General features: G+C 39.0%; 1 protein-coding gene, 1 long non-coding RNA gene and 1 pseudogene across 7 annotated transcripts in view; 1 reads left to right on the top strand and 2 right to left on the bottom strand.

Moving 5' to 3' along the window:
* The window catches only part of LOC141522282 (uncharacterized), a 48,401-nt gene extending 40,377 nt beyond the window's left edge, over positions 1 to 8,024 (bottom strand). Inside the window, exon 1 of the long non-coding RNA XR_012478180.1 lies at positions 7,919 to 8,024. This is a non-coding gene — a long non-coding RNA (uncharacterized LOC141522282). The remainder of the gene's footprint in view (positions 1 to 7,918) is intronic.
* Positions 5,771 to 25,310, top strand: part of GTF2A1 (general transcription factor IIA subunit 1) — a 46,711-nt gene continuing 27,171 nt past the window's right edge. Inside the window, exons 1-2 of one of the 6 annotated variants that reach the window (XM_074235595.1) lie at positions 5,771 to 5,827; positions 13,765 to 13,866. In XM_074235595.1, the coding sequence (XP_074091696.1) occupies positions 13,786 to 13,866 (81 nt within the window). In that variant the 5' untranslated portion in view covers positions 5,771 to 5,827; positions 13,765 to 13,785. Of the gene's footprint in view, positions 5,828 to 6,258; positions 6,697 to 6,988; positions 9,367 to 13,764; positions 13,867 to 25,310 lie in introns of those variants that run through there. The other 5 variants (XM_074235593.1, XM_074235594.1, XM_074235591.1 and 2 more) reach the window with 5 other exon arrangements.
* LOC141522281 (Y-box-binding protein 1 pseudogene) lies at positions 22,108 to 23,096 on the bottom strand (annotated as a pseudogene).

The raw sequence follows: 25,310 nt of genomic DNA on the forward strand, positions 1-25,310 counted from the left end.
CAAATTCTTAAAGATTTATTTTATAGAACTCCATAAAATAATAACAAAATTTATTTTGAAAAAGAAAAGATCTAAAATATCAAGGGAGACAATAAAAAAAAAGGAGGGAAGAAGAGAATAGAATATTTGGACTGCAAACTATATTACAAAGAAACAGTCATTAAAACCATCTGGTTTTGGAGTAGACTGGACAAGAGAGATTCAGAAACAATAGAACTTAGTAACCTCATTTGATTAGATGGAAAACATAAATTAACTAGGTAAAAAATATACATATTTGGTAAAAACTTTGGGAAAACTGTAAAGAAGTCTGGCAGAAAATATTTTAAATAAACATGTTTTACCATATTCCACAGAATAGTCTAAAAGACACATGCCATTAATATTAAATATCACACTATTAAAAAATTAGAATAGAAATAGAGTATATATGCCTCCCATTACTATGGATAGTATGTCTTAACCAAACAAGAAAAAGGGCCAATTGCAAAAGATAAATAACTTATTTACTTGAAACTGAAAAACTTTTGAGCAGACAAAATTTATATACTAGTGTAAGAACATATAAGTTTATACTGATTTGGGGTTGTTGTCTATAGTTCCTTTCAGCATAATATACTAGCGTAAGAATTTATATAATATTGTAAATGACTAAAATCCATTTTCCCAAAGTCTAAGTGGTCAAAAGATATGAAAAATTGCAAGTATTCACAACTGTATGAAAGAATGCTCTAGGGGTGGATAGGTGGGGACAGTGGATAGCAAAGGCTTAATAATTACTTAGCTGTGTGGCCTTGGGCAAGCCACTTAACCCCATTTGCCTTGCAAAAACTTTTTACAAAAAGAATGCTCTAAATCACTAATAACAAGAGAAATACAAATTGAAATGACACTAAAATTTTATCTTATACTTTGCAAATTGACATTCAGTGTTGGAAATATTGTATAATAATATGCACACTAATATATTTTTGGTGGAGCTATGACTATTTTGGAAAACAATTTTGAATTATACAAATAACATAACTAAAATATCCATATACTTTGAATCAGAATCTCCATTCCTAGGTTTATAATCCAAGGAAGTCATTAATAAGAAAAAAGTCCCCATATATTCAAAAATGTTTAGAGCAGCACTTCTTGTGAGAGCTAGGAGTTTTAAATAAAGCAGATTTTCATCAAATGGGGACTGGCTAAAAAATTGCGTTACATGAATGTAATGGAATATTACCATATCGACATATGTGATGAATACAAAGAAACATGGAAAGATCTATATATACACTGATGCAGTTTGAAGTAAGCAGAACCAAGTAAACAACTAGACACCAAAAAAATCAAAAGTAATTGTAACAAAATTATAATGAGCAAGTAATTCTTGAATGAAGAGATATGAGAGGACCCATGGAGATGGGATGGTCACAGGTATTAGAAGACATTGCACTGTTTTCAGACTTTCATTTTACCTATCAGTCATGTTGATTTTTTTCTCTCTTAAAACAATGCTTTTTTTAAATATGAGGTGGCTCTAGTAAGAAGAAAGGGAAAGATACTTGAGATAGCTATGATGATATAAGAAAGAGAAGATATCAATAAAATCTCAAAAAAGGGTGGGGGGTGATCATTGATAACTTTGCTCTTTCCTAATCTCTCTCTTCTCTAGAGACATTTAGTCTTTCCTTTGATTCATATATACTCCAGTTTCTAGAATTCATAAACTCAGAAACTATTCTCCAATTGACTGAGATAGCTTCTCCTTTATACAAAGTGCACTGTATTTGATCCACTGTCTCACATAAGGCCTTTGATTTAATGAAGTGTACAGTTCAAAATTGTGGTATATGGATGTTATGGAACACTATTGTTCTATTAGAAGCCAGAAGGGATGGGATTTCAGAGAAGCCTGGAAATACTTGCATGAGTTGATGCTGAGTGAGATGAGCAGAACCAGAACAATTGCACATCCTAACAGCAACATGGGGGTGTGATGATCAACCTTAATGGACTTGCTCAATCAGTGCAATAATCAGGGACAGTTTTAGGGTATCTGCAATGGAGTATACCATCTGTATCCAAAGAAAGAATTGTGGAGTTTAAACAAAGACTAAAGATTATTACCTTTAATTTTAAAAAAAAAAAGCTATCTTATGTATTACATAATGTTGCTTTATATATTTTTTTTCCTTAAGCATATGATTTTTCTCTCAACACAGTCAATTTTGACCAATGTATAGCATGGAAACAATGTAAAGACTTCCAGTCTGCCTTCTGAGGGGGTGGGGGGAGGGAAGTAAGGTTGGGGAAAAAATATAAAATTTAAAAATATATAAAAATATATAAATTTTTTAAATGTTCAGTTAAATAATACATGAACTGATTATAAAAAAAGAGGATACAGTTCTAATTGTTTTGATTAAAGCAGCTGGGTGGGGTAGCGGATAGACTACTGGACCTGAGGTAAGTTAGCAGTACTGGTAGCAGTAGTAAAAAAAATGTTTGTACCCTAGTCAAGGCATCAGAACCAAATGGAATGATCTATATTTCACTGTTATACTATTATAAACTCTTAAAGAATATTCAAATATAAAAATATAATCAATTTTTGGTACTTGTAGTACAATGTTGAATATATATTACTAGGCCTTCTACAAATGCTTACAGAAGTTATTAAGGGGCATATTTAAATTTAAGTAAATAGAAAGAAACTGCTCTATCAATAATTTTAATTCTGTTGAGGGAAATTTGGTTGTGTCTATTTACTTACTGGGTTTTGGGGCACCTCTTCTTCAAAGAGCTTAAGTATTAAAAAATAATTTTAACTGTATTCATGTGTGCCTGAGCCACTGGAATTTTTTAATTCTCCTCTTCAAGTTGTTTGACTTGCTCATGAACGAAATTTGAGGCAGAGCCATCAGCCTCCCTCTCTCCTCCAGTCATTGGAGTAGTGGCAAGACAAAGTTCAGACAACTGGCAACAGCCCCCTAAGATCATAGATTTAGAGTTGGAAGGGATTTTAAGTCTCAACCCCTTATTTTGCAATTAGGGAAACAGAGGCCAGAGAGATCCAGTGACTTTATATACAGCTAATAAATATGGGGGGGGGGGGGTCAGTAAAGTGATATAGTGGATAGAGCACTGAGTTTGGAATCATCTGAGTTCAATTTGGCTTCAGACACTCACTAGCTTTGTATCAAATCACTTAACCTTCTTTGCCTCTGTTCCTCACTTATAAAATGAACTCTAGAAGATAATGGAAAACCACTGCAATATCTTTGTCAAGAAAATTCCAAATGGGGCTGGGAAGAATCAGAAATGATGCAATAACAAAAAGTATTTGAGTCAAGATTCAAACTTGAATCTTCCTGGCTTATTCCTTACTCTACATCACACCTAGTTACCTCTAAAAATGATTTAACCCCGAAGGGATTATCAAATGATTTTTAAATGTTATATATTCTGAACCTGTGGTATGTTGTTGAGAGCAATGGACTTGGATTCTAATTGTAATTCTGCTATTTATTACTTTATGACCCTGGGAACTCACTTCATTGTTTCATTTTCCTCACCTACCAAATGAGAGGGTATTACTTTAGAACTCTAAGGTTCCTCCCACTGTAAGTGCTATGATCTTATAATTGAAAGAAATGCTATGTTCTGGATAACTTGCTACTCTAATTAACTGAAATTAGAACACAATAAAACTCATATGATTATTCTTTTTTTAAAATTTTTATTAGGTTTAAAAAATTTTTTTTTTTTGCAAATGAGGTTAAGTGGTTTGCCCAAGGCCACATAGTTAGGTAATTAAATGTCTGAGGCTAGAATTGAACTCAGATCCTCCTGATTCCAAGGCTGGTGCTCTATCCATTGCGCCACCTAGCTGCCCCCTCATTTGTTTATTCTTAGATGATAGATGGGACCCACGCTTTTAGGGAGTTCTGCTTTCGTGTCTGCTTTGCTGACCCACCACATTTAGGTGGGTCATTTAGGGAGACATTTGGAGAGAGTGATAAGCTCTTGATTCATTTGAACTTGATCTCATTTCTATAAAACTGTCATTTCAGCCTTGTTCATTGCAAAATACGATCCTTCCCCCAATTCCCTAGATCTACTAATTGTACATTTCAGAATCATACACAATGATTAATAATATGATGTCCAGTTATGCAATTGTGAAAAAACTTCTGAGTTTGGTGGCTTTCTGGTATTTCGCATTCTGGTTCAATGGGGCCTTTGACTTCTCAACTTTAGATGGAAGGTTAAAATCAGGGGGTGTACTTCTACTTTATTTTTTTTAGGTTTTTTTGCAAGGCAATGAGGTTAAGTGGCTTGCCCAAGGCCACACAGGTGATTATTAAGTGTCTGAGGTCGAATTTGAACTCAGGTCCTCCTGACTCCAGGGCTGGGGCTTTATGCACTGCACCACCTAGCAACCCCTGTACTTTCTACTTTAAACACTGTATTTTAGAATTTTTACATAATGCCATTGTTTTCTTAAGTAACAACAAATAATATAAACCTATTGATTATGAGAAAATTCAGGACTTAAGCTACTACTTAATAAGAATACCAATTCATGAGACAATGTTCCTTCACATACAGTAGATTAAAAATGAATATTTGGGGGGGGGGGCGGCTAGGTGGCGTAGTGGATAGAGCACCAGCCCTGGAGTCAGGAGGACCTGGGTTTAAATCCTGTCTCAGACACTTAATAATTACCTAGCTGTGTGGCCTTGGGCAAGCCACTTAACCCCATTTGCCTTGCAAAAAAAAACCCCTAAAAAAATGAATCCGGCAAAAAAACATTTATTAAATGCCTATATACCAGTTCATGGAAGAAAAAAGGGCCCTTGCTTTCAACATCACAATCTAATGAGGAAGACAATATGCAAGCAATTATGAACAAACAAGCTTCATACAGGAAATATTAAGGAAAGGCTTCCTGCGTAGAATGTGAGCCAGGGAAGCCAGAGAAACCAGGAGACAAAACGATGAGGGACTGAATTGCAGACATGGAGGACTGGTCAAGGTCCCAGAATCGCCTGTTTTGGGATGGGGGGGTGGAGTTAGAAGATGTAAAGAGGGAACAAGAAGAGCTTTGAATGCCAAAGTTTTTTATTAAGCACTTGATACAGGACAAGCACAGCGTTAATTAGATAAATTAAAAAAAAAACCCAAACCTATCCTTTTAAAGAGTTTAAAACGGTGGAGGAACTTCGGTCGGCCTAGTCAGCGATGCAGAGTGGTTCCAGAATTTGAAGGGGGGAAGTTGAGGCTGCTTAACTTGGCTTTTTTGTTGAGTAGAGATTAATTGGGGTGTAAATTCTACAAATAATAAAACCGGTCAAGGTTGATTTTGTGTATTCTTTATAATGTCGGAGCACCGAGGACTTAATTAATATTGCAAGCCAAATGAGCGGGCAGAGAAGCTGAGTGACTCTAAAATGATGTTGCTATTTCTACCTCCTCCGCCTGATTTAAAACTTCTCCCTCCATCGGCGCCGAAAGCAGAGCCCTCATTTCCTTGTGCGGGAGCGAACACCGCAGCAGCTCCTTCCGGGGAAGCGTCACGCGGGGCCGCGGGGCCGCGGGCCCGGCGGCGGCGAGAAGTCCCGCCGGGTGCCTCGCTTTGGGCAGCGATGACTCCGCAGATCGAAACTTAAGCCGCCGGCGGCCCACTCGCTGGGACGGGAAGGGGCGTCACGTGATCTCCGGCCTACCCCAAGGCCGGAGCTAAACGAGGCTGCCGGCGCGCGGCACTTCTGAAATGCCGCCCAGCTCCCTCGGCGCGCCCCCGGGGGACTAGCGAACGGGTGACCGCCCCTAGGTGCGCTAACCGCTTCGATTGAAGCTCCCGCCTTTCCCTTCAGCCGCTTTAGCCGGGTTTGGGTTTGTTTGTTTTTTTTTGTTTAACTCTTATCTTTCCAAAGTCAAGGGACGCGGAGAGAAACTTCCGCCCGGGTCGCGGCGGAGGCGGACCACGTGACCCCGGCACGAGAGGCGATTGGAGCGGGGGGGGGGGCGGGAGTAAGTCGGTCCATTTCCCAGCTCCCCAGCCCCGCTTCCCTTCCCACCTTCACCCCGTGCGGAGACGTCGGCCGAGCGCGAGTCGCTCCGGCAGTCTCGCGCGCCCCCACGCGTGCGTGCGCCCGGCCGCTCTCGCGGTGTCTCGCGCCGCCCCCTCCCACTCGGCTCCTTCCCTCCTCCCCTTCCCTCCCCTCCCCTCCCCTTCCTCCTGCCCCTGTCTCCGGACGGTGGTGGCTCGCGCAGCTCGTTGGCTCACTATATAAAGGAGCGAAGCGGGCGGAGAAGACGGCTGGTGGCTGCAGCCCGTGCGGCGGCGGCGGTAGCGGCGGCGCGGGGGGCGGCGACCGGTGGCGGTTTCGCTCCTTGGCCCCGGGCGGGGGGCGGGGAACGCTCCCCTGGACCCCCGAAGGGTCGATTTTTTTTTTTTAAGGGCGATTCTCGAGGATATCAGCTCCCGGAGGAAACCCCCCCCCCTTCACCGCCCCCCCCTTCCCCTACTCCACCTTCGGGACTCGATATCTTTTTTTTTTCATTTTTTTTTAAATCTCGGTGATTTGGTTACAGTCGGGGTCTTTTTTTATTTTTGTTTTTATTTCTTTTTTTTAAATTTTTTTTTTTGTTGTTGTGTTGTGTGTGGAAATGGCGAACTCGGCAAATACAAACCCCGTGGTAAGGATGTGACTCGGTGACCGGCGGCGGCCACGGCCGGAGCTGGGTGGCGGCGGGGGCGGGCGCGGGCCGGGGGCCCGGGAGCCCCCTCCCCACCCCCACCCCAGCCTCCGCCGTCGCCGCCGCCACCTCTTCCCGCCGAAGGGAAGACCTGGGCCGAGGGCGGGGGAGGGGGCCGGGGCGGAGGCAAGAACGGGGGGCTCCGGGCGGCGCAGGGTGGGGACCTGTGCCCCGTCCCTGGGAGGAGGGAAGGGGCTCGAGAGGGGTGGGGAGAAGCGGGCAGCCGAGCGGAGGTGGAGGGCTCCGCCGGGCTGCTCAGATTAGTCACCACTGGAGCCAAAGAAGAGGCTGCAAACTTGGGGAAGGGAGGGCAGGAGGGCAGGGACCCCCTGCGCTCCCCCCAAACCGCCTGCAAATGGCTTTGGTGGAAAGAGGAGAGTTGGTTTTGTTTAAAAAGGTGGTGGTTGGGGGGGCTGGTGGTAGAGGGAGGAGTTTAGGAAGGAGTCTGATCCTCGGGGCAACCAGGCTCCAGACAAGTAGGGCGAGAGAAGTGGCACCGGGAGCCCCAGAGTCCCCGGAGCGGGCCCGGCCCGGCCCGGCCCGCTTGGCAGCGCACTCCTGCTTCCTTAGGAGCCAGGGGGAGAAATCCGGGTCTTGGGAAGAAGCTTAATCTCTCAGACCCCGCCCCGATCCAGTTTGCTGGGGGTGGAGGGAGTTATTTCTTTTATTTCTTTTTCCTTTTTTTCCTTTTTTCTTTCTTTTTTTTGAACGAGGCGCGAAGTGTGAGGCGACCCTTGAGTTTTGTGGTGATTAGTTTCTTTGGAGCTGGATGGGGCCATTTTACGGTTTGAAAAGGTTGAAAAGCACTTGTCCCATCTCCTTTAGAATCGTTAAAATGGCGAAGGGGAAACAAAATCCCGTCATACCTTCTACTAGCAAGAGGAAAAAAAATTACAGTAACCTAAGGCACTCCCTTTGCCTTAAACGCTGCCTTATTCTCCCCCCCCCTCCATCCCCAACCATCCCCGTGTCCTTTTATTTTTTTGTTACTTGCAGTCACATAGGTTTGCAAAAAGCAGTCACATAAATAACCTTTGCAGTCACCAGTGCAATGTGATCCTCGATCCACCCGATTCTCCTTTATTATAAGACTAATAACAATAAAAAATGACATTCCCCACCCCAAATGCCGCAAACAAACCCTCTCTGCCCAGGACCGTACCGTGGAGACTTGGCCCCCTTGTTTGCGACTCTCAGAGAGAGATCGATCCATCATGGCTGCCGCAGCTTCCCCTGCTTTTCAGTCCCTGCTCCTTGTGGTCCTCCTCCCTTTGGCTGCCCTGTTTATATAGAGCCATTGCGCTCTCTAATATAGACTCTGCCAGGATGGGAAGGTGCTTTTCAGTCCTACGTCACCGGCTCTCCATTTAAACACCAGATCAGGCTTTAAATAGTGAGAGCTGCGGAGAGCGAGCCTGGGAGGTGCATGCTCTGGAGTGAGAAACTGATTCGTGCACAGCATAGTGTTTTTTTCCCCTATGTGGTCTCTTCTTGCACTTTAATTTTGCAGTTCTTGGGTCCACTCTACATAGCTCGTCAACGCTGGCTTTTTGCTGCAGTAACTTGCTTTTCTTTCTGCTTTTTAAACAATAGGAGTCTGTGGTATTTATTGATGACTTTGTGTGTGTGTGTGTGTGTGTGAGAGAATTCAAAGCAGAAAAAAAGTAAGAGGCCTCCTTTCTTTTTCCTTCTGAGTACACTCAAGTTTTTCGGGATATTTGGAAGTGGGAAATAGACCACATTTGTTGGAATGTCAGTGGAAAATATAGAACAGTTTTTGTCCAGTATTGATATTTTATAGCATGTTTGATTACAGATAACTTTAAAACACTTTAAAAAATAAAGCTTCCCAGTTTATTGAAAATTTTTAAAACTGTAGAAAATACTCTTGAAATGTGTAATATATCCTAAGTTCTTGTGTTAAATCTTAAATTAATTTGCCTTCCATCTTGAGAAAAAATAGTAGTATCTATTGAATTTTTATTGTGCATAGAGAGAGGCTTTGGAGTACCAATACTGGATTTAAAAGAAAAGTTAACAGACTTGCATTGGTGAATTGATAGATATTTACGTTATCCTCCTGTTACAGAAGCAATTCGAATTTATTTTGCATTGTATTTGTATACAGTGTAGAAACAGATTTTAAGAATCTGTCATTTGCTTCCCCTAAAATTTGAATGGACCATATAGGTATTTTATTGCTTTATTTGATACTTGAGTGTACCAACAACTGTATATATAGCATTTTTTGTAAATGGAACAAATTATACACATTGGGGAATAAGAAGAACTTTTTAATAATCCTTGACAATTATGTAACTAACTACATGTATTATTTAATTTGCTCTTTATGACTCCTGTCAGGAAGTATAAATATTTGGGCTGTTTTATTGATGAGAAAACTAAAGGCCAGGTTGTATTGCTAAATAGTTGAATGGTTTGGGATTTGGAGACAAGATGAAGTGTTTCAAATCACACCTTTGCTACTTAGTATAACTGCAACTAGTCCTCTTGTCTCTTCATCAGTAAAAGGAAGAGTTGGACTACATGGCCAATAAGGGACCTTCCACTTGTAAATCTTTGATCCAATACAGCTGCCTCCCTTCTGTAGTAAGTTATTTGGTAATGGAAATATTCACAGTCTAATTTATCCAGTTATAAAGTTTGGTTTTTAAATGTCCTGTTTTCCTAAATTATGTGTATCTCTGTATTTGCCTAAAGCTGTTTGTGTGATTGTTTGGTATAGTTTGTAGCTTTCACTCAAAAACTACTAGGAAATGTTTTTAGAAATGATTCTTAATCTGAATGATCTCTGAAGTACCTGAACACTGATATTTAAAGAAACCTCTTCAGCATATGAACAAAGACGGCTAAATTGTTCCATATTCATATGCTTTATGAAAAAAATTATTGCATCTATAAGAACAAAGGTCATATGTCGTTTAAGTCCTTTAACATAAGATAAAAATTTCATCAGGGACAGGACAAGTGTCCTTTTCCCCCTCCACCTCCCCCACAAAATTAGATTCATTAAATATGTATCAGAACAAAGAAGTTCCTTATAGTAGTGAAGAAAATTTGTACTGTGTAGTACTTGAAGAATTGGAACTATTTCTAGGTGCCTATAAATTACCTAGTTCTATAAGCTAAAAATTCCTATATTGATTTATAATCTGGGGTAATTGTAACAATTTATAATTTAGCATACAGCTTAGTTTTTCTTCATAGGATCTTAAATAGCCTCATTGCCATAATCTTTAATGAGATTTTATGGTGAAACCAGCCTGGGGAGCAAAGAAGGCTACTATAAAAGAAATGAAATCTTCATATATGTGCATAATAATACAGTAGAAGTAGTTCCCTGGTTAAATTCTTTTGTGAGGATATATTTATGTTGAACCAGTCCATGTCCTTATCAAAGAAGTTTTTTTCCTAGATTGAGGGTACTTAATCATTTTTTAGTCATGGACTACCTTAGCAGTCTTGTGAAGCCTATAGACTTTTCAGAATGTTTCTAAATTCAAAAAATATAGAATTATAAAGGAAGCCAGTTATATTGAAAGTTTTTTTTTTAATTCTTTTTTTAAATTCAAAGAACCTATTTTAACTCTCCTAGATGCTCTTGTGACCAGTGCTATTTGTGATTATACCATTAATAGGAATCTTTCTGAAAGATCCAGGTTGCTCTAGGAGTTGTAAATGAGATAAAACTCCTGACCTTAGCATCATCAATTTCATGTTTTTACTAATTTCTTCTTAAATTAAAAACAATGAAAAGCTATTTTCAAAAGAGAACCTTACAGGAAGTTTAACAAATTCCTTTTGAAAACTGTGGAATATGTTATGATGAGACAATTCTGTTTCACATATATAGAGCTGGAAGAGATGAGATTTCCAGGGTCATCTTCTCTAACCCTTTCATTTACTGTTTGAGGAAAATGAGATCCTTACTCAGCTATAGTTATAGGAAATTCTACAGCTAAGCCAGTAATCCAACCTTGCATTCCAGGTGTAGTACTTTAATGCTTATTTCTTTTTTTAATTTTAAGGGTTTTTTTTTTTGCAAGGCAAATGGGGTTAAGTGGCTTGCCCAAGGCCACACAGCTAGGTAATTATTAAGTGTCTGAGACCGAATTTGAACCCAGGTACTCCTGACTCCAAGGCCGGTGCTTTATCCACTGTGCCACCTAGCCGCCCCTTTAATGCTTCTTTTGATCTGATTTGGCTGTTTATATTAAAATATAAAAGAACCTTCTACCCCATACCCTGTGTTTCTTCTTTGAGCTTTTGATTCTACATTTGCTATGTAGGAATGAAAAAAGCAATCCTTAAGTGCTTAATGTATGCAAAACTATATGCAGTCATTAAGTGCAGGGTGCTGGAGAGACAAACCACAGTAAGACCATCCCCTGTGTCAAGGATTGCGGAGATGTTTGTGGAAAGGCTCCATAGTTTTTAAGAGATTGCAAGAAAAAGATGATAATGCCTTTTTTTTTTTTGGTTTTTGCCAGGCAGTGGAGTTATGTGACTTGCCCAAGATCTCACAGCTAAGCAATTATTAAGTGAGGCCAGATTTAACTCAGGTTGTCTAATAATATTATCAATTTTTAGATGTTGAACTAGTTGACAATGCCCAGGATTTTTGATGGCCAACACTTTCTATTCTGGTTCTTTAATAGCTATGCCTGTAGCACCTTGTGGGAGCAATTGCCCAACTACATCTCCATATGAGTTGCTTCCCAGGATGATGACTGGGCAGTGGGCTACTATTCTCAAGGGTCTTAAGGGAGGTGGTGGTTTGACTTGCATAGTACATGGTAATTCCCATCTCTCCTTCTGGCTGCTTTGCTGCTTTAGCTAGGGACTGGCTTGCTTACCCGTTGGGGAAGTTGGATAGTAGATAATTGGAAAGGACTGTTCTGTTCTCCACAGGAATTGCTTCCCTGGATATGATACTTTGTAAGGACCAGTTATCTCAAGAAAACTTAAGAACAAGACTAGGTTTTGTTATGTTTTATCTTTCTTTGAATCCCTAGTGCTCAGCATAGTGCCTCACATATGGTAGCACCCCTTTGCGTGACAGTTGGGTGGTAGGTAGTTGATGGTGGTGGGAGTGAGGAAGAAAGGAAGGCCCCTTCTCATGGTTTCTAAAACCCTCAGTGCTTAGAAGTTGTAGCCTGTACGCAGACTATTCCCAAGGCTCTTTGGTTCAGGGTACTGGGAGCAGTAGATATTTCGAATCTGAGGGCATATGTTGGTCAAAGTATGGCAGTGATGTGTCTTGCCTGGTTGATGGCTTCATTCCATCTCTTCCTCAGGCTACCTACCTTCCTGCTTCAGTTAGTAACCTCTTTTTATCCTAGATATAACTTTTCTCTCCTCTCTTTTACAAATGGGAAAACTGAAGCATAAAGTTTGTAGTAAGCTAGCTATCCACTTGTCCAGATTTAAAACTCAAGTGTTCCTTGTTGTCTATTATCCTGGCTTTGAGCCAATGCTGGGTTGAGTTTATTCTGTTTTGTGATTTCAAAATGGAACTTCAGTGTGGATAAATTTGATTCCATGGATTACTTTAGTACATTAAAAATAATTTAAAAATTCATTGTAGATGCTAAATGAAACTTCATAAAGCAAATGTTATGTTTTAACTGCGAAATAAGTTCCTGATCTTTTTTTGAATTGCACATATCCTTGCCGTGTTCTGTGTTTGGGAATACAAAAAAAAAAATAAATAAAGCATCCTTATACCTTGCCCTTCAGGGAAGATTGGACCTTTAGTAATTTACAACCTAGTTGGAGATATATAGCCTATAAACTTAAAAAGTAACAATGTGAGGTTGAACATGTTTTGTCTGATTAGTAGTATACAGTTTAGCATTTCCTAGCCCTTTCCCTCATCTTTAAAATGATTTTCCAAACCTAAATTTATTGATTTTTACATAGTAGACAAAGGGTAGTCTGAGGTAGTTAATAGTGACCTGCCTCAAAACCAGAAAGACCTGGGTTCAAGTCTCAGCTCTATTACATCCTGGCTTTGTGATCCAGGGCAAGTCACTTGGTCTCCCAGTGTTGTAGAAAATGGAAACTGAATTTAAGTTTCAAAGTATCTGCTCTCCTGTAATGGTAGAGGGAGTTTCTTTATCTTGGAATACACTACTTCACAGGTTCAAGTCCCTATTCCTATCCTTACACAGTAGAAAATCAGAATTGCCCATTATCACTCAGGATTTGTTTTCTAGAGTATTGGAACAATTTGGTAGAAAATATGCTTGTATTCTTAGATTATAATACTGTGTCATTCCCCCACCCACCCATGATCCTCCTCCAAGTGGAGGAGGAAAGTAGAATTGATTTTGGGGGTTATGTAGAAAAGAGGCATGGCATATACCCCTCTGAACACAAATGGGGGGGGGGGAAGGCTTAAGAGTGTGGAATCTAAACCAGAATGCCAAATGGAAATGACTGTGAGAAGTCAGCCTAAGGCTATCCAGAAACAGGAGTCAAATGATTATACTTTTCAGGTCCTAGGTCTGAAACCCAAAGGTCAGACTGACAAAGCCTGGCAGGGAAGCTTTGGAAGGTTTGTTGGTGGTGGGGGGGCGGTGTGGGGAGGAGCTGGGAAAGTGTCAAAATAAAGTAGAGTAGTGACAGAGACCAAATCTGAGCAATTTGGAAATATGTTTTTGATCACAAGAATTAGTATTTGATATTGAGATGCTAGAATTTGTATTGCTTATTCTGGTATGCAGATTTTTATGTGACAATGAATTGTTTCAATTTAACTGAAGGATTCAGTAAGTGAATAATCTGTGGATATAGAATTTACCCATTATCTTAGAAATATTTATTGTTTTAAGCTAATCAATCAAATTGACATAACTCTCCAATCTTTATGGTAATGTTTCCCAAACTAATCAGATATTTTGTAAAATGACAGCTACATTAATTATTAAATCCAATATATGTACTAAATGAATTCATTCTTTTCATTTTCTTTTTTCTTTACAGCCCAAACTATATAGGTCTGTGATGGAAGATGTCCTCAATGATGTCAGGGAAGTTTTTCTGGATGATGGAGTAGATGAACAAGTCCTTATGGAATTAAAAACAGTGAGTTGTCATTTGTTCTAAAGCATTTACAATCATACTATTGCTTGCCAAACATGTTAAGACAAATCTTTACATGTTTAAAGATTTATATTATAAATGTTAAAATCATAATCTGTCCCAAATATAACTTTGAGAAATTGCTTTAGTTTTCTGAAGATTAGATTGACATTATGGTGTATTAAAGTGTTATAGTGTGAATAACATCTCATAATTTTGATTACAAGTCTTTTCCATTTTTTAACCTACCTCTTTTTTCTAAGGTTTTATGAGGGTCAAGTGATAGGTTTTTCATGTCTCTGTTTTATTTAGTATCTCTAAAGTGAAGATCGTGATTATGTCTGGGAATTTCCTTAAATTTGGATAATTAATATTAAAATATTTTGATTCAACATTTGTATCATCCTGTTGGTTGGTATGGTGATATGTTACGAAGTGCAATTTTTTTTGCATTATTATTTGTAATTCATTATATGTAATCCAGTAACAAAATTATAAATTAGGACTTGGCTAACTGGTGAATGATGATCTTGATTATGATGTTTAAACTTCAAATCTGTACTCTCTTTTAATACCTTTGTCTTGTTATATAACAATTCAATTCAGCAAGTAAATTTATTCAGTGTCTGTTATTCAGTACACGTAGGAAGTACAAAAATAATTGACATTGATAACTGTCCTAGTCTATATTATATGGCAAGTGATGAAGAGAGGCCACAATTAATTTTTTTCCCTATAAGATGAATCTTATTTTTATGGGACCGTAAAACTTGTGTGTTAATCAACAAGCATTTAAGCGCCTTCTGTGTGCTAGGAAGTACTGGATATATGAAGAATGAAACAGTTCCTACTCTCCCCAGACTTTTTTTGTGTTTTTTTGCAAGGCAATGGGGTTAAGTGGCTTGCCCAAGACCACACAGCTAGGCAATTATTAAGTATCTGATGTCAGATTTGAACTCAGGTACTCCTGACTCCAGGGCCAGTGCTTTATCCACTCTGCCACCTAGCCGCCCCAACAGTTCCTACTCTCAAGGAACTTTTGTTCTATCAAATGAGATAATAATAGTAAAGTGCTTGGCATATCTGGCACAGAGTAAGTGCTATATAAATGATGAAGAAAGTCTGTCTGCATTTAAATATAGATGGAATAAATATAAAGAGAATGAATACAGATGAGTACAAGATAAGAAGATTACTAGCTATTGGAGCAATCAGAAAAGGCTTCTAGAGGATTCCATGAAGTAAAGGTGAGAAAGGAATGAATTAAAGAGCCAATGTAAAGGCCCAGAGAAAGGAGATGCAGCATTTATGTATCACATGGGAAGGGGAGTAAAGAGTTTTAAAGGCTAAAGGAGTATATATTTTATTCTAGAAGCAGTAGGGAATTTATTGAGAAGGAGAATGATATAGGCAAATTCACCTTTAAGGAAAATGACTTTGGCATCTCTGGAAGTTTTGAATGGAGTCCATGAATTTAAGGCTAGGAGGCTGTTAAAATTAACTAGGTTAGAAGTGATGAGTAGAGAGAAAGGATGAAGTAAGAATGATATATATAGTAGAGGTGGAAAGATTTGGCAAATAATTGGGTATGTGGTTTGAGGGAGTTGATAATGCCAAGGTTATACACTTTGGAGATTGGAAGAAAGTGGTGCATTCTACAGTGTTAGGAAAATTTGGAAGACTGAGTTTTGTTTTGAAGATGTTGAACAATATATATGAACAATAGTACATATCATAGTACTTGTGGGCTGCCTTTTCTATAAGAGTTCATGTTTCATGCACTTTTAATCAAGGAACTGGTCATTTTGAGTCTTTGGTCTGCTAAGGGAAATTATAGTATGTCTGGCTCTATCCCACTTGAGCTTCAGAGTTGGAGTGATCAAACTTGCCTATGAAGGGATCAGAAAAGGCTGCTGAAAGGACTTGCTCTTGGGTATACATTGCCTATATGTCTTTTCTCTGCCCACACATTAACTTTGGCAAGCAGGAGAAATTGAGTTTAAATTGAGGAATAGTTTTATCATACCATAAAATAGTCAGCTTCATGAGCCAGCAAATTCTGAACTCTTGAACTCATCTGGACCTTTTGTAGGAGCAAGAGGACAGAGAGAGAGAGTGAGTGTGAGAGTAAAACTGGGGAGAATTCTTACTGGTTTTATGTATAAGTAACAGCCAAAGATTCAGCTTAACTGGAAACTGGAAGCATCGTGCCACGTAGAGCAGTGAGTCCTGCAGAGCAGTGCCCCTAGTCAACACATCTCATCCAGAGAGGAGCAGCCTAGGGAAATCATAGGAAGACAAATCTGAGCTTTCTATATCATGTGCTTCCCCTTGTGAGGACCTCAGCTTGTGGGATCCCTGTACTCATTTAGTTTCCTCCTTAATGATGTTAGTAATATTGTTGCAGTAATGTGTCTCCTAAGTTTATGATGGGCAGCACATCCTTTTTACTGTACTGCTTCATTAACAACTGACATTGAAATAATTTTATCTTCTGGTTGATTATTTAATGAAAGGTAAATATGGCAGTATGTCTGTCAACATGAGTTGGGACTAGACTGGTAAGGTCTTTAAAGGGATAGCAAATGCTCAATTATCAGGCAGATACTTAGTGACCTGGATAAAGACAGAATTGGCCTGTTTAAACTTCTTTAAATATTAGCTCTGTTGTAGCAGTAGGCTTACTTTTGCATTTTATAGATAAATTTTTTTAGGCTTGAGTTTTTTTGAAGTAACTTAATATAGCCTTTTGCCACATCTTTTTTGTGAAGCCAAGGAATTAACTACTTCTCAATTGGATTAAGGAATTTCTCTTAAACAACAAGAACTCATGTTTTAGACTAGTGATACTCCAACTAAATATCAATCAGCAAGCTCCAGCCTCTGAGGATATAGGCTTAAATGAATCCCATTTAGGAAGCAAAATTATCTGGCCTCCTTTTTCCCCCCTTCAAGTCTAAAGCAGTAGTACTTGAAACTATCTTCAAAACTGCTATAATAATACTGACTTACTATAGATGTGTTTGAGAAGCTAGTATGTTCTGCTTTAATAAAGAAATTATAGGTATTAAAAAGCTACCGTCTTATTTAATCTGTGTGTCTTTACATGTGAACGTGTTTCATGTTATAGGATATAAATTCCTTGAGGGAAGGGATTATTTCTTGTAAGACTATATCCTCAGAGATTAGAGATGCAGCATTGTACAGTGAACAGCTATTGATAGCTCCTTGTATAGGATACACACAACTTTTATAGGATTCAATACAACTGTAAAATGTGAACTATGACTTTGATACTTGGATATCAGTAGTACTTAAAACCTAGAGCTATCATATGATATCTATCATAAATATTTCCTTACCTCTAGAACCACCCACCCAATATAGAGGTCTCATTTGATTTATCTTCCTGAGTCATCCTCTTCTTAGTTTTTGCTTTTTTCCCTTTAATGCCTCACTCTGCTCTTTAATCTTCATTCTCTTGTCCAAGAATTCATCCCCTCTGGGCCAAGACTTCCAGTGACTATTGAATAAGGCCCTTCTGGAGATGTGATTATTTTGTATTTAGAATTAGTCATATTCATACACTTTAATGAAAAATGTATTCCTTCAAAAAGTTGAGAGCAACCAGGAACCTCCACAAAGGCTTACTTAGATGCTTTTTCATGGGCTTTTCAATGCTGTGAGTGCAAGTTGTCAAAGATTCTGTCATAGTTGAGAGGACTTTGAATTGCACCTGATGATAGCTTTTCTCTGTGGATCAACCTAGCTAATTATTGCAACGGCTTTTTCCACACACACAAAAAAAACACCATAAAATTCCAAAATGATCCACAGACCAGACAACTGAGAATTGTAGAGTTCTTAAGTTGCCTATAAATGTTAATTTAAGTTTTGCTGCCTAGAGTGAGATTTTTGTTGTATTGATGAACATGTTTATATACTGTTGAAATAATTGAATTAACAGTATTCCTGATTTGATTGCTATACAGCTATAAATAATTTGTGTCATTTAAATGGAAGAATAGTTTAGACTTCCCTGTCATCAGAGGTGAATAAAGGATTTCACATTATTTTATGGATTTGTCTTGCCCAGAATTTCTTGTATGAGTAAGATAGTAGACATTGCCACAATAGATGAATAAGTAGAGGTCTAGGAAGAACTTAACAAATCCCTCTAAATTAAACCATATTTATTTTAATACTTGGTGATTTCAGTGAGAGGATTGTATTTGGATGTGGTGAATATAATATTAAGATTTCAAATAGATAATATATTCCATTTCCAAGCCAGCTGCCCCCCATGTAGGCTAATCATTAATATCATTTTTTTTTAAAAGATGAATATTGGGGCAGCTAGGTGACGAGTGGATAGAGCACCGGCCTGGAGTCAGGAGTACCTGAGTTCAAATCTGGCCTCAGACACTTAATAATTACCTAGCTGTGTGGCCTTGGGCAAGCCACTTAACTCCATTTGCCTTGCAAAAAAAAAAAAGCCCTAAAAAAAAATCAAAAAGGATAAATATTGAAAACTGAATTACCCACAACTATAGCAGGGTGACCTAATTAAAAAAGATGTGAACCAATCTCATAAACAATTCTTTCTATTCGATGATTCATTTGGACATATTCATTTAATTTAAGGTTACACAGAATATGATTAAAAAAGGAAGATAGATTACTAATGGACAACTGGAAAGAGATACTTAATATGTTTCTTTATCAAGGAAATATTAAATAAAATTAAATAAAATATTAAAACTGATAAAAATAGAACAAACACGTTTAAGAGGGAATTGAAGCTCAGATAAATTTTTTCACTTCCTTACTACTTTGAATATATTTTAATTATGTTAAATAGTTGTCATAGCAAGTAGTCCACAGTATCATTAGAAATGATCCCCTCATGCAAATACCAATCTTGCTGAGTAGAGAGTCAGAAATCAAAAGCAATGGCCCAAAATTACAGGAGATAGTAGAAGATTGAATTAGTGGTATTACCTTTAATTAAACAGTGTAAAGCTGATTGAGGTTAAACTGATGTTTACAATCAATAAATATTAAGTACCTACTAAATTCAAGGCCCTTGGACAGAGCTTGACATGAGACCCAGTCAGTTCAGCCAAATCATTTTGAGAATATTTGTTAATAAAACTAAAGGGATAGGGAGAAATTAGCATGAAAAGGAGTAGATCTGCTTTTCTATCTATAACTATTTTTATTAATGACACTAGTGGAACATATTTAGAATTTAATTACCTCAGTACTCAGTATACTGTGTGTTTAGCCAGATCTCCTCTATGTCTTTTAAATTTCATCACTTAATTTTAACCCATCGTTGTAAGTGTGGTCTTTTGGATCTCATTGTTTTCACCTCTTCTATTAGCTGTTTCTCCTAATTTTGACATTTGTATTTTTGATGAAAATGCCATTAAAAACTTTGTCAAAGCTATGTGGGGCAGAAGGTAGACCTAAATGACATGTCTTAGACAAGTTCCTTTGGGTGGATACCAGTGACTCAGTAATCTTCTGGAACAGTTTAGCTAGCTAGCAGTCTACTGTACTAATTTTATTCATTCCACATTTATCCATCTTATTCACAAGGAAATCATGAGAAATGATGTCAAATGTTTGCTGTTTATTTATATGAAGACTGTAATATTTCCCTGCCTGCTAACCCAGCAGAAAAAGAAATGAAATTAATTTGGTATGATTTGTTCTTGATAAACCAATATTAACTCCTAATTTTCAGGCTTTATTTTGTAAATTTTCACACACCTGTTAGAAAATTTTTGCCAGTCAGGGCAGCTAGGTGGCATAGTGGATAAAACACTGGCCCTGGAGTCAGGAGTACCTGGGTTCAAATCCAGTCTCAGACACTTGGTAATTGCCTAGCTGTATGGCCTTGGGCAAGCCACTTAACCCTGTTTGCCTTGCAAAAAATCTAAAGAAAAAAAATTTGCCAGTCACTAAGAAGAATTGGGACAATGTTTATTCATTTCTAGACCTTAAGCACCTCCATTCTCATGATACCCCCCCCAAAAAAATTGCCTTGTCTGTAAGATCTCTGGAATGTAGTTTGTCCATGTCAAGGATATTTGAATATATTCAAAATAATCAGATAAGAAACTAAAAAAGAGAAAACACCTGAAGCTTCAGTTTTAGCATTGTTTCCCTCAATAGAGTAGAAAGATAAATGTTAAATGGTCCTGTTTTCTTTCTGTTGTTTAACATATCCTGGGGTATAACCTTCTGTAATCCTTTAAAAAAAAAGATTTTTTTTTGTCCTTAACACCAAATAAAATATATTTCCATATACATACTAGGATAGAAAAGGGGAATTATACATGTAACTGATATTTCTATCATGCACAATTTGCTTTTCCTAAGTATATAATTTGTCTTCTGCTTTCAAAACTATCCTGCTTGTGTTTCTTTCTGCTCTTTCATGTCTTTTTTTTTTAACTACACTACTGCCATTCTCATTGCAAAGAAAAGGAATAGGGGGTGGAATCAAGATGGCGACCTAAAGGAAGGAATTTCTGGAAACTCGTTCCCCCAAAAACTACAAAATTTGTCAAATTATGACTAGCCAAAATTTAGATGGTCAACCCACAGAAAAACTGAGTGGTACGATTTCCCAGTCCAAGACAACTTGTAAGTTCTGCAAGTCTGTTCCCCCAGGACTGGGGGTTGGAAAAAGCTGCAGTCACAGCATAGCACAATTGGGCCAGGTGCCTGGGTATGTGGCAGAGGGGATAGTTTCTAGACTTCTTGGCCAAGGGATCAATTGCGTCAGCTAGAAGGGGAGGTGAGAGAACTCTGCTGTGGCAGATTGAGTGCAGAGCAGAGGGAAGCGCCAGCCTCAGAGCAGCCCTGTGGGGAGAACCTGCAGCAGGTGTCAGCAGAGCCACCCACCTTGTCCAGGCTCCCAGCCCATAGACGGTAAGGGGTCAGGGAGAATCCAGAGGTCTCTCTGCTCTCCCTCGGAAGAACTCAGTTGTTTTCCCACACTCAGATTCAGGTGGCAGTTTGGGCTTCTGTACTACCATAGCCAAGCAGTAACTATCCTCACAGCTCCAGGGTAGAGGGAGAGCACCTGTGGTCATCAATATATCAAAGCACAGACAAGAAAGCAGTCAGAACCTCTCGTAAGACCTTGGAAGAATTAAGGTCCCTGATGGGATGTCCCAAAAAACCCCCAAAGCCTTAGAAGTGCAGTAAATCAGTCATAGTCTCAGGAAATGAGCAAACAAAAGAAAAAAATCTGACCATAGAAAATTACTTTGGCCCCATGGAAGATTCAGAAGATGACAAAATCGAAACTTTTGTACCCAAAACCTCCCAGAGAAATAGAAAATGGGCTTAGGTTATGGATGAGCTCAAAAAAGACTTTGAAAAGCAATTAAGGGAGGTAGAGGAAAAATTAGGAGAAAAAATGCAAATAAAGCATGAAAACCAAATCAGCAACTTGGTGTGAAAGAAATAGAAAAAAATACTGAAGAAAATAAAATGTTAAAAACCAGTTTAGGCCACATGGAAAGAGCAACACAGAAGGCAAATGATGAGAAGAATGCCTTAAAAAAGCAGAATTGGCCTGCTGGGAAAGGAGATTAAAAAAAGCTCTCTGAAGAAAATAACTCCTTCAATTGCAACAAAAACTGATGACTTTGCGAGAAATCAGGAAGAAATAAAACTATTCCAAAAAAAAATTAGAAATAAGTGTGAAATATCTCATTGGAAAAAAAGCAAACCAACCTTGAAAACAGATTCAGAAGAGAGAATTTAAAAATTATTGGGCTACCTGAAATTCACGATCAGGCAAAGAGCCTAGACTTCATTTTTCTTTTCTTTTTTTTTTTTATTTAAAAAGACCTTTATTAACAGGTGCTTGCAGTTTGTGGATTTTTGAAAAAATTAGGTGTACTTTTATACAAATTAAAAATGAGGTTCTTAAAAATCTCAACTTGACCAGATATGAAACAATTTAAAAACCTTTAAAGGTGTATTGAGAAAACCAGGCTTTTTAAAAAACATGTTTGTCATTCCCCAAAAGAGACTTTTTTTAGGTAAAAATAATAAAAACCCCATGCTGCATAGATAATGCAGAGAGTTCTAGTTATCTGGTCAATTAGCAAAAAGCAAGCACTTAGGTCTTCCGTTCCAAATCTTTTGTTCATTTCTTATTGCTGGAATTTCATATTCTTTATTCTTGTATGATGACTAAACCAGATGATGGTAGAGATGGTAAGCCGGCATTTACTGAGCCCCGCCCTGCTTAGCCTTGGGAGCTGATGTATTCTTAGCTGGTAGTTTGGCTGCTTTTGTCTTGTGGTTTAGGGTTCTCTGGGCGTCTGCATTGGTAATTGAAGTTACAGCGATAACCAGTACCGATGTTGAGGTGGCTGCTGACCCTGCGTCTCATCTCCTTGATTCTCTTTGTCTTCTTCATTACCTTCCTCTCTAGGCTTTCTTTTGACAAGGAGGGCCCCTGCAGAATCGTGGTCTATAACCCCAATACATATTCTGTCTCACTGGTCTACCTTGTTCTCCTGCACCCTGGTTGTCAGCTCCCTCCATGACTTCTCCCTGCACAGGAGGATTGGATTACTGTGGTCGAAGCCCATAGGGTCTCCGCATGTAGTAAGGCGGGAACCGTCGCCTGCGGTAGGGACGACGTTGTTGAGGCTGGCCTTCTGGAGTGCTCTCTGATCCCTCTTTCTTTTCCCCACTCTCACTGTTCTGGTGATTCTGCTGGTAGTTCCATGGAGGACCCCTACGATGTGGATGATGTCTGTAATGGTTACGGTCAGCTGCATATTTACTGCCTTGTACTGGAACACCACCAGGGCCTGTAACATTAGCTGCCTCTGCACCCTTTTCTCCTTAAACAACATCAAACTCCACAGTCTCTCCCTCTCCTACACTGCGAAGGTACTTCCTGGGTTTATTCTTCTTTATGGCAGTCTGGTGTACAAATACATCTTCCTTGGTGTCATTCCTGTTGATGAAACCATAGCCATTTCTTACATTGAACCGTTCTATTGTTCCCAAAACCTTCGTTGCGATGACCTTCTTGTCCCCACCAGCGAGCACCGCTGATGTGAGGCTGCCGGGGCTGCCGCTCTCTCCACCGCTGCCAGTGATGCCGGGCTTGGTCTCGGCGGTGCTGAGGGCAGGGGCGGGGGGGTGGGGGGGACGGGCAGCTGCTGGGTCTCGGCCTCACTGCTCATGGTTGCGATGATGGTGACTGGGGCCTGCTGTGGCAGCGGCAGCTCCTCCCGGGATGTGATGGTGACTAGGCCGGCGGTGGAGATGGGTCCGCTCTCCACTCCCGCTACTGATCGAACTCTAGACTTCATTTTTCAAGAAATAAATAATACAACAAATTTTCTCTGAGATCCTAGAAGCAGAGGATAAAATAGAAATTGAGGGAATTCACCAATCACCTCCTGAAAGAGATCCCAAAAGAAAAACTTCAAAGAATATTATAGTGAAACTCCAAAACTCCCTCAAAGAGAAAATACTAAAAGCTGCCAGAAAACAATTCAACTACACAGGATTATACAGTATGTGGCAGCATCTACATTAAGGGCTTGGAATATGATATTCCAGAAGACTAAAGATCTTGGTTTAGATCTGAGAATCAAGTACCCAGCAAAGCTGAACATCTCTTTCAGGGGAAAAGATGAACTTCCAAATGAAATGGGACTTTCAAACTTTCCTATTGAAACATCCAGAGCTGAGAGTTTGATCTACAAGTACAGGACTTGGGGGAACCATGGAGTGGATGAGAAGGATAAACTATGAGGAGCTTAATGATTTTGAACTACTTGTATTCCTACATGGGAAGAAGAAGCTGATAAATTATATGAGCTTCCTCAGTTAGAATGAACATATATGAACAAGGCACAGAAAGGAGCTGAATATAATGGTGTAACAAAAAAAGATTGAGTCAGTGGGTGATAAAGGAAAGTACTGGGAGGAAGAGAAAGGAGAGGAAGAAGGGGCTAAGGTATTTCACATAAGAGTCAAGAAAAAGCTTTTATAATGGAATGGGGGGATGCATGAGCCTTCATTCTCATCAGAAATGACTCTGAGAGTAAAATAGTATATACACTTTATAGGGTATAGAAATCTTCTTACCCTAGAGAAAAATGAGAGGAAAGGGATGGGATAAGGGGGAATTAGGGGGGGTGGGAAGGGGAGGGAGTAGGTGATAGAAGAGAAGGAAGTTGGTGGGAGAGGGTACTCGGGTAAAACACATGATAGAACGAAATAGATGAGAGTGGGCAGGTATAGAGTGGAGGCACATACAGCTAGTGATAGCAACTGTGGGAAAAATATTACAGCAACCTCTTTGGTGGCTATGATGGGGAACGCAACTCATCCCAGAGCCATTGGAATCTGTACATAGATTGAAGTACACTTTTTTTCCTCTCACTATTCGTGAGGTTTTTCATCTTTTTGGGATGGGGGGGTTATGATTACTCTCAGAAGATTATTATAATATAAAATTAAAAAAAGAAAAAGAATAGTAATACTTTCATAATAAATATACCTCATTAAGCAAAACAGATTTCCACATTGTCTTACTATTTGTGCATCTTGAGTCCATCAGCTTCTCTATCCAGAGATGGGGGAGGGAGGGTAGCATGATCCATCATCGTTCCTTTGAGATCATAATCCGTCATTGCACTGATCAGTGTTCTCAAGTCTTTCGAATTTGTTTTTCTGTATAATGTTATTACGATTATATAAATTGTTCTAGTTCTGCTCACTTCACTATCAGGTATAACACATCTTCCTAGTTTCCTTATATCATTCATACACACACACATACACACACACACACACACACACACACACACACATATTTTGATTAGCCATTCTGCAATAGACTGGCACCCCATAGTTTCCAATTATTTGCTGCAACAGAAAAAGCCATATGCTAAATTTATTTTTGTATATGAGGTTGCTTTCCCTCTTTCTTTGTTTTTAGCATATACACCTGTTAGAGGGATAGCTAACTCAAAGAGTACTCGCAGTTTAATAGGTTTGAGGATATACTTCTAAATTGCTTTCCAGAGTGACTGGACTAATTTCTAATGGGATTAATAATCCAATAGCATGTTTGCTTCCCTAGAACCCTTTCAGTAATTATATTTTCCTTGTTTGTCATCTTTACCAAGGCTAACCTTTCCTTAAAGAATGATTGGTCACAGACAACTTCATGGCACAGTAGATGAAACATCAGGCCTGGAGTCACTTACAGAACTCAGAGATCCAACCTTCCTAGTTTTGTGACCTGAATAAGTTACTTGACCTGTTTGCTTTGGTTTTCTCGACTATTTTTTTTAGGGTGTTTTTGTTGTTGTTGTTGTTTTGTTTTTGGCAATGGAGTTAAGTGACTTAAGGTCATATAGTTAGGTAACTATTAAGTGTGT

Source organism: Macrotis lagotis, chromosome 4 (genome assembly GCF_037893015.1).
Source record: "Macrotis lagotis isolate mMagLag1 chromosome 4, bilby.v1.9.chrom.fasta, whole genome shotgun sequence".
Lineage (NCBI taxonomy): Eukaryota > Metazoa > Chordata > Mammalia > Peramelemorphia > Peramelidae > Macrotis > Macrotis lagotis.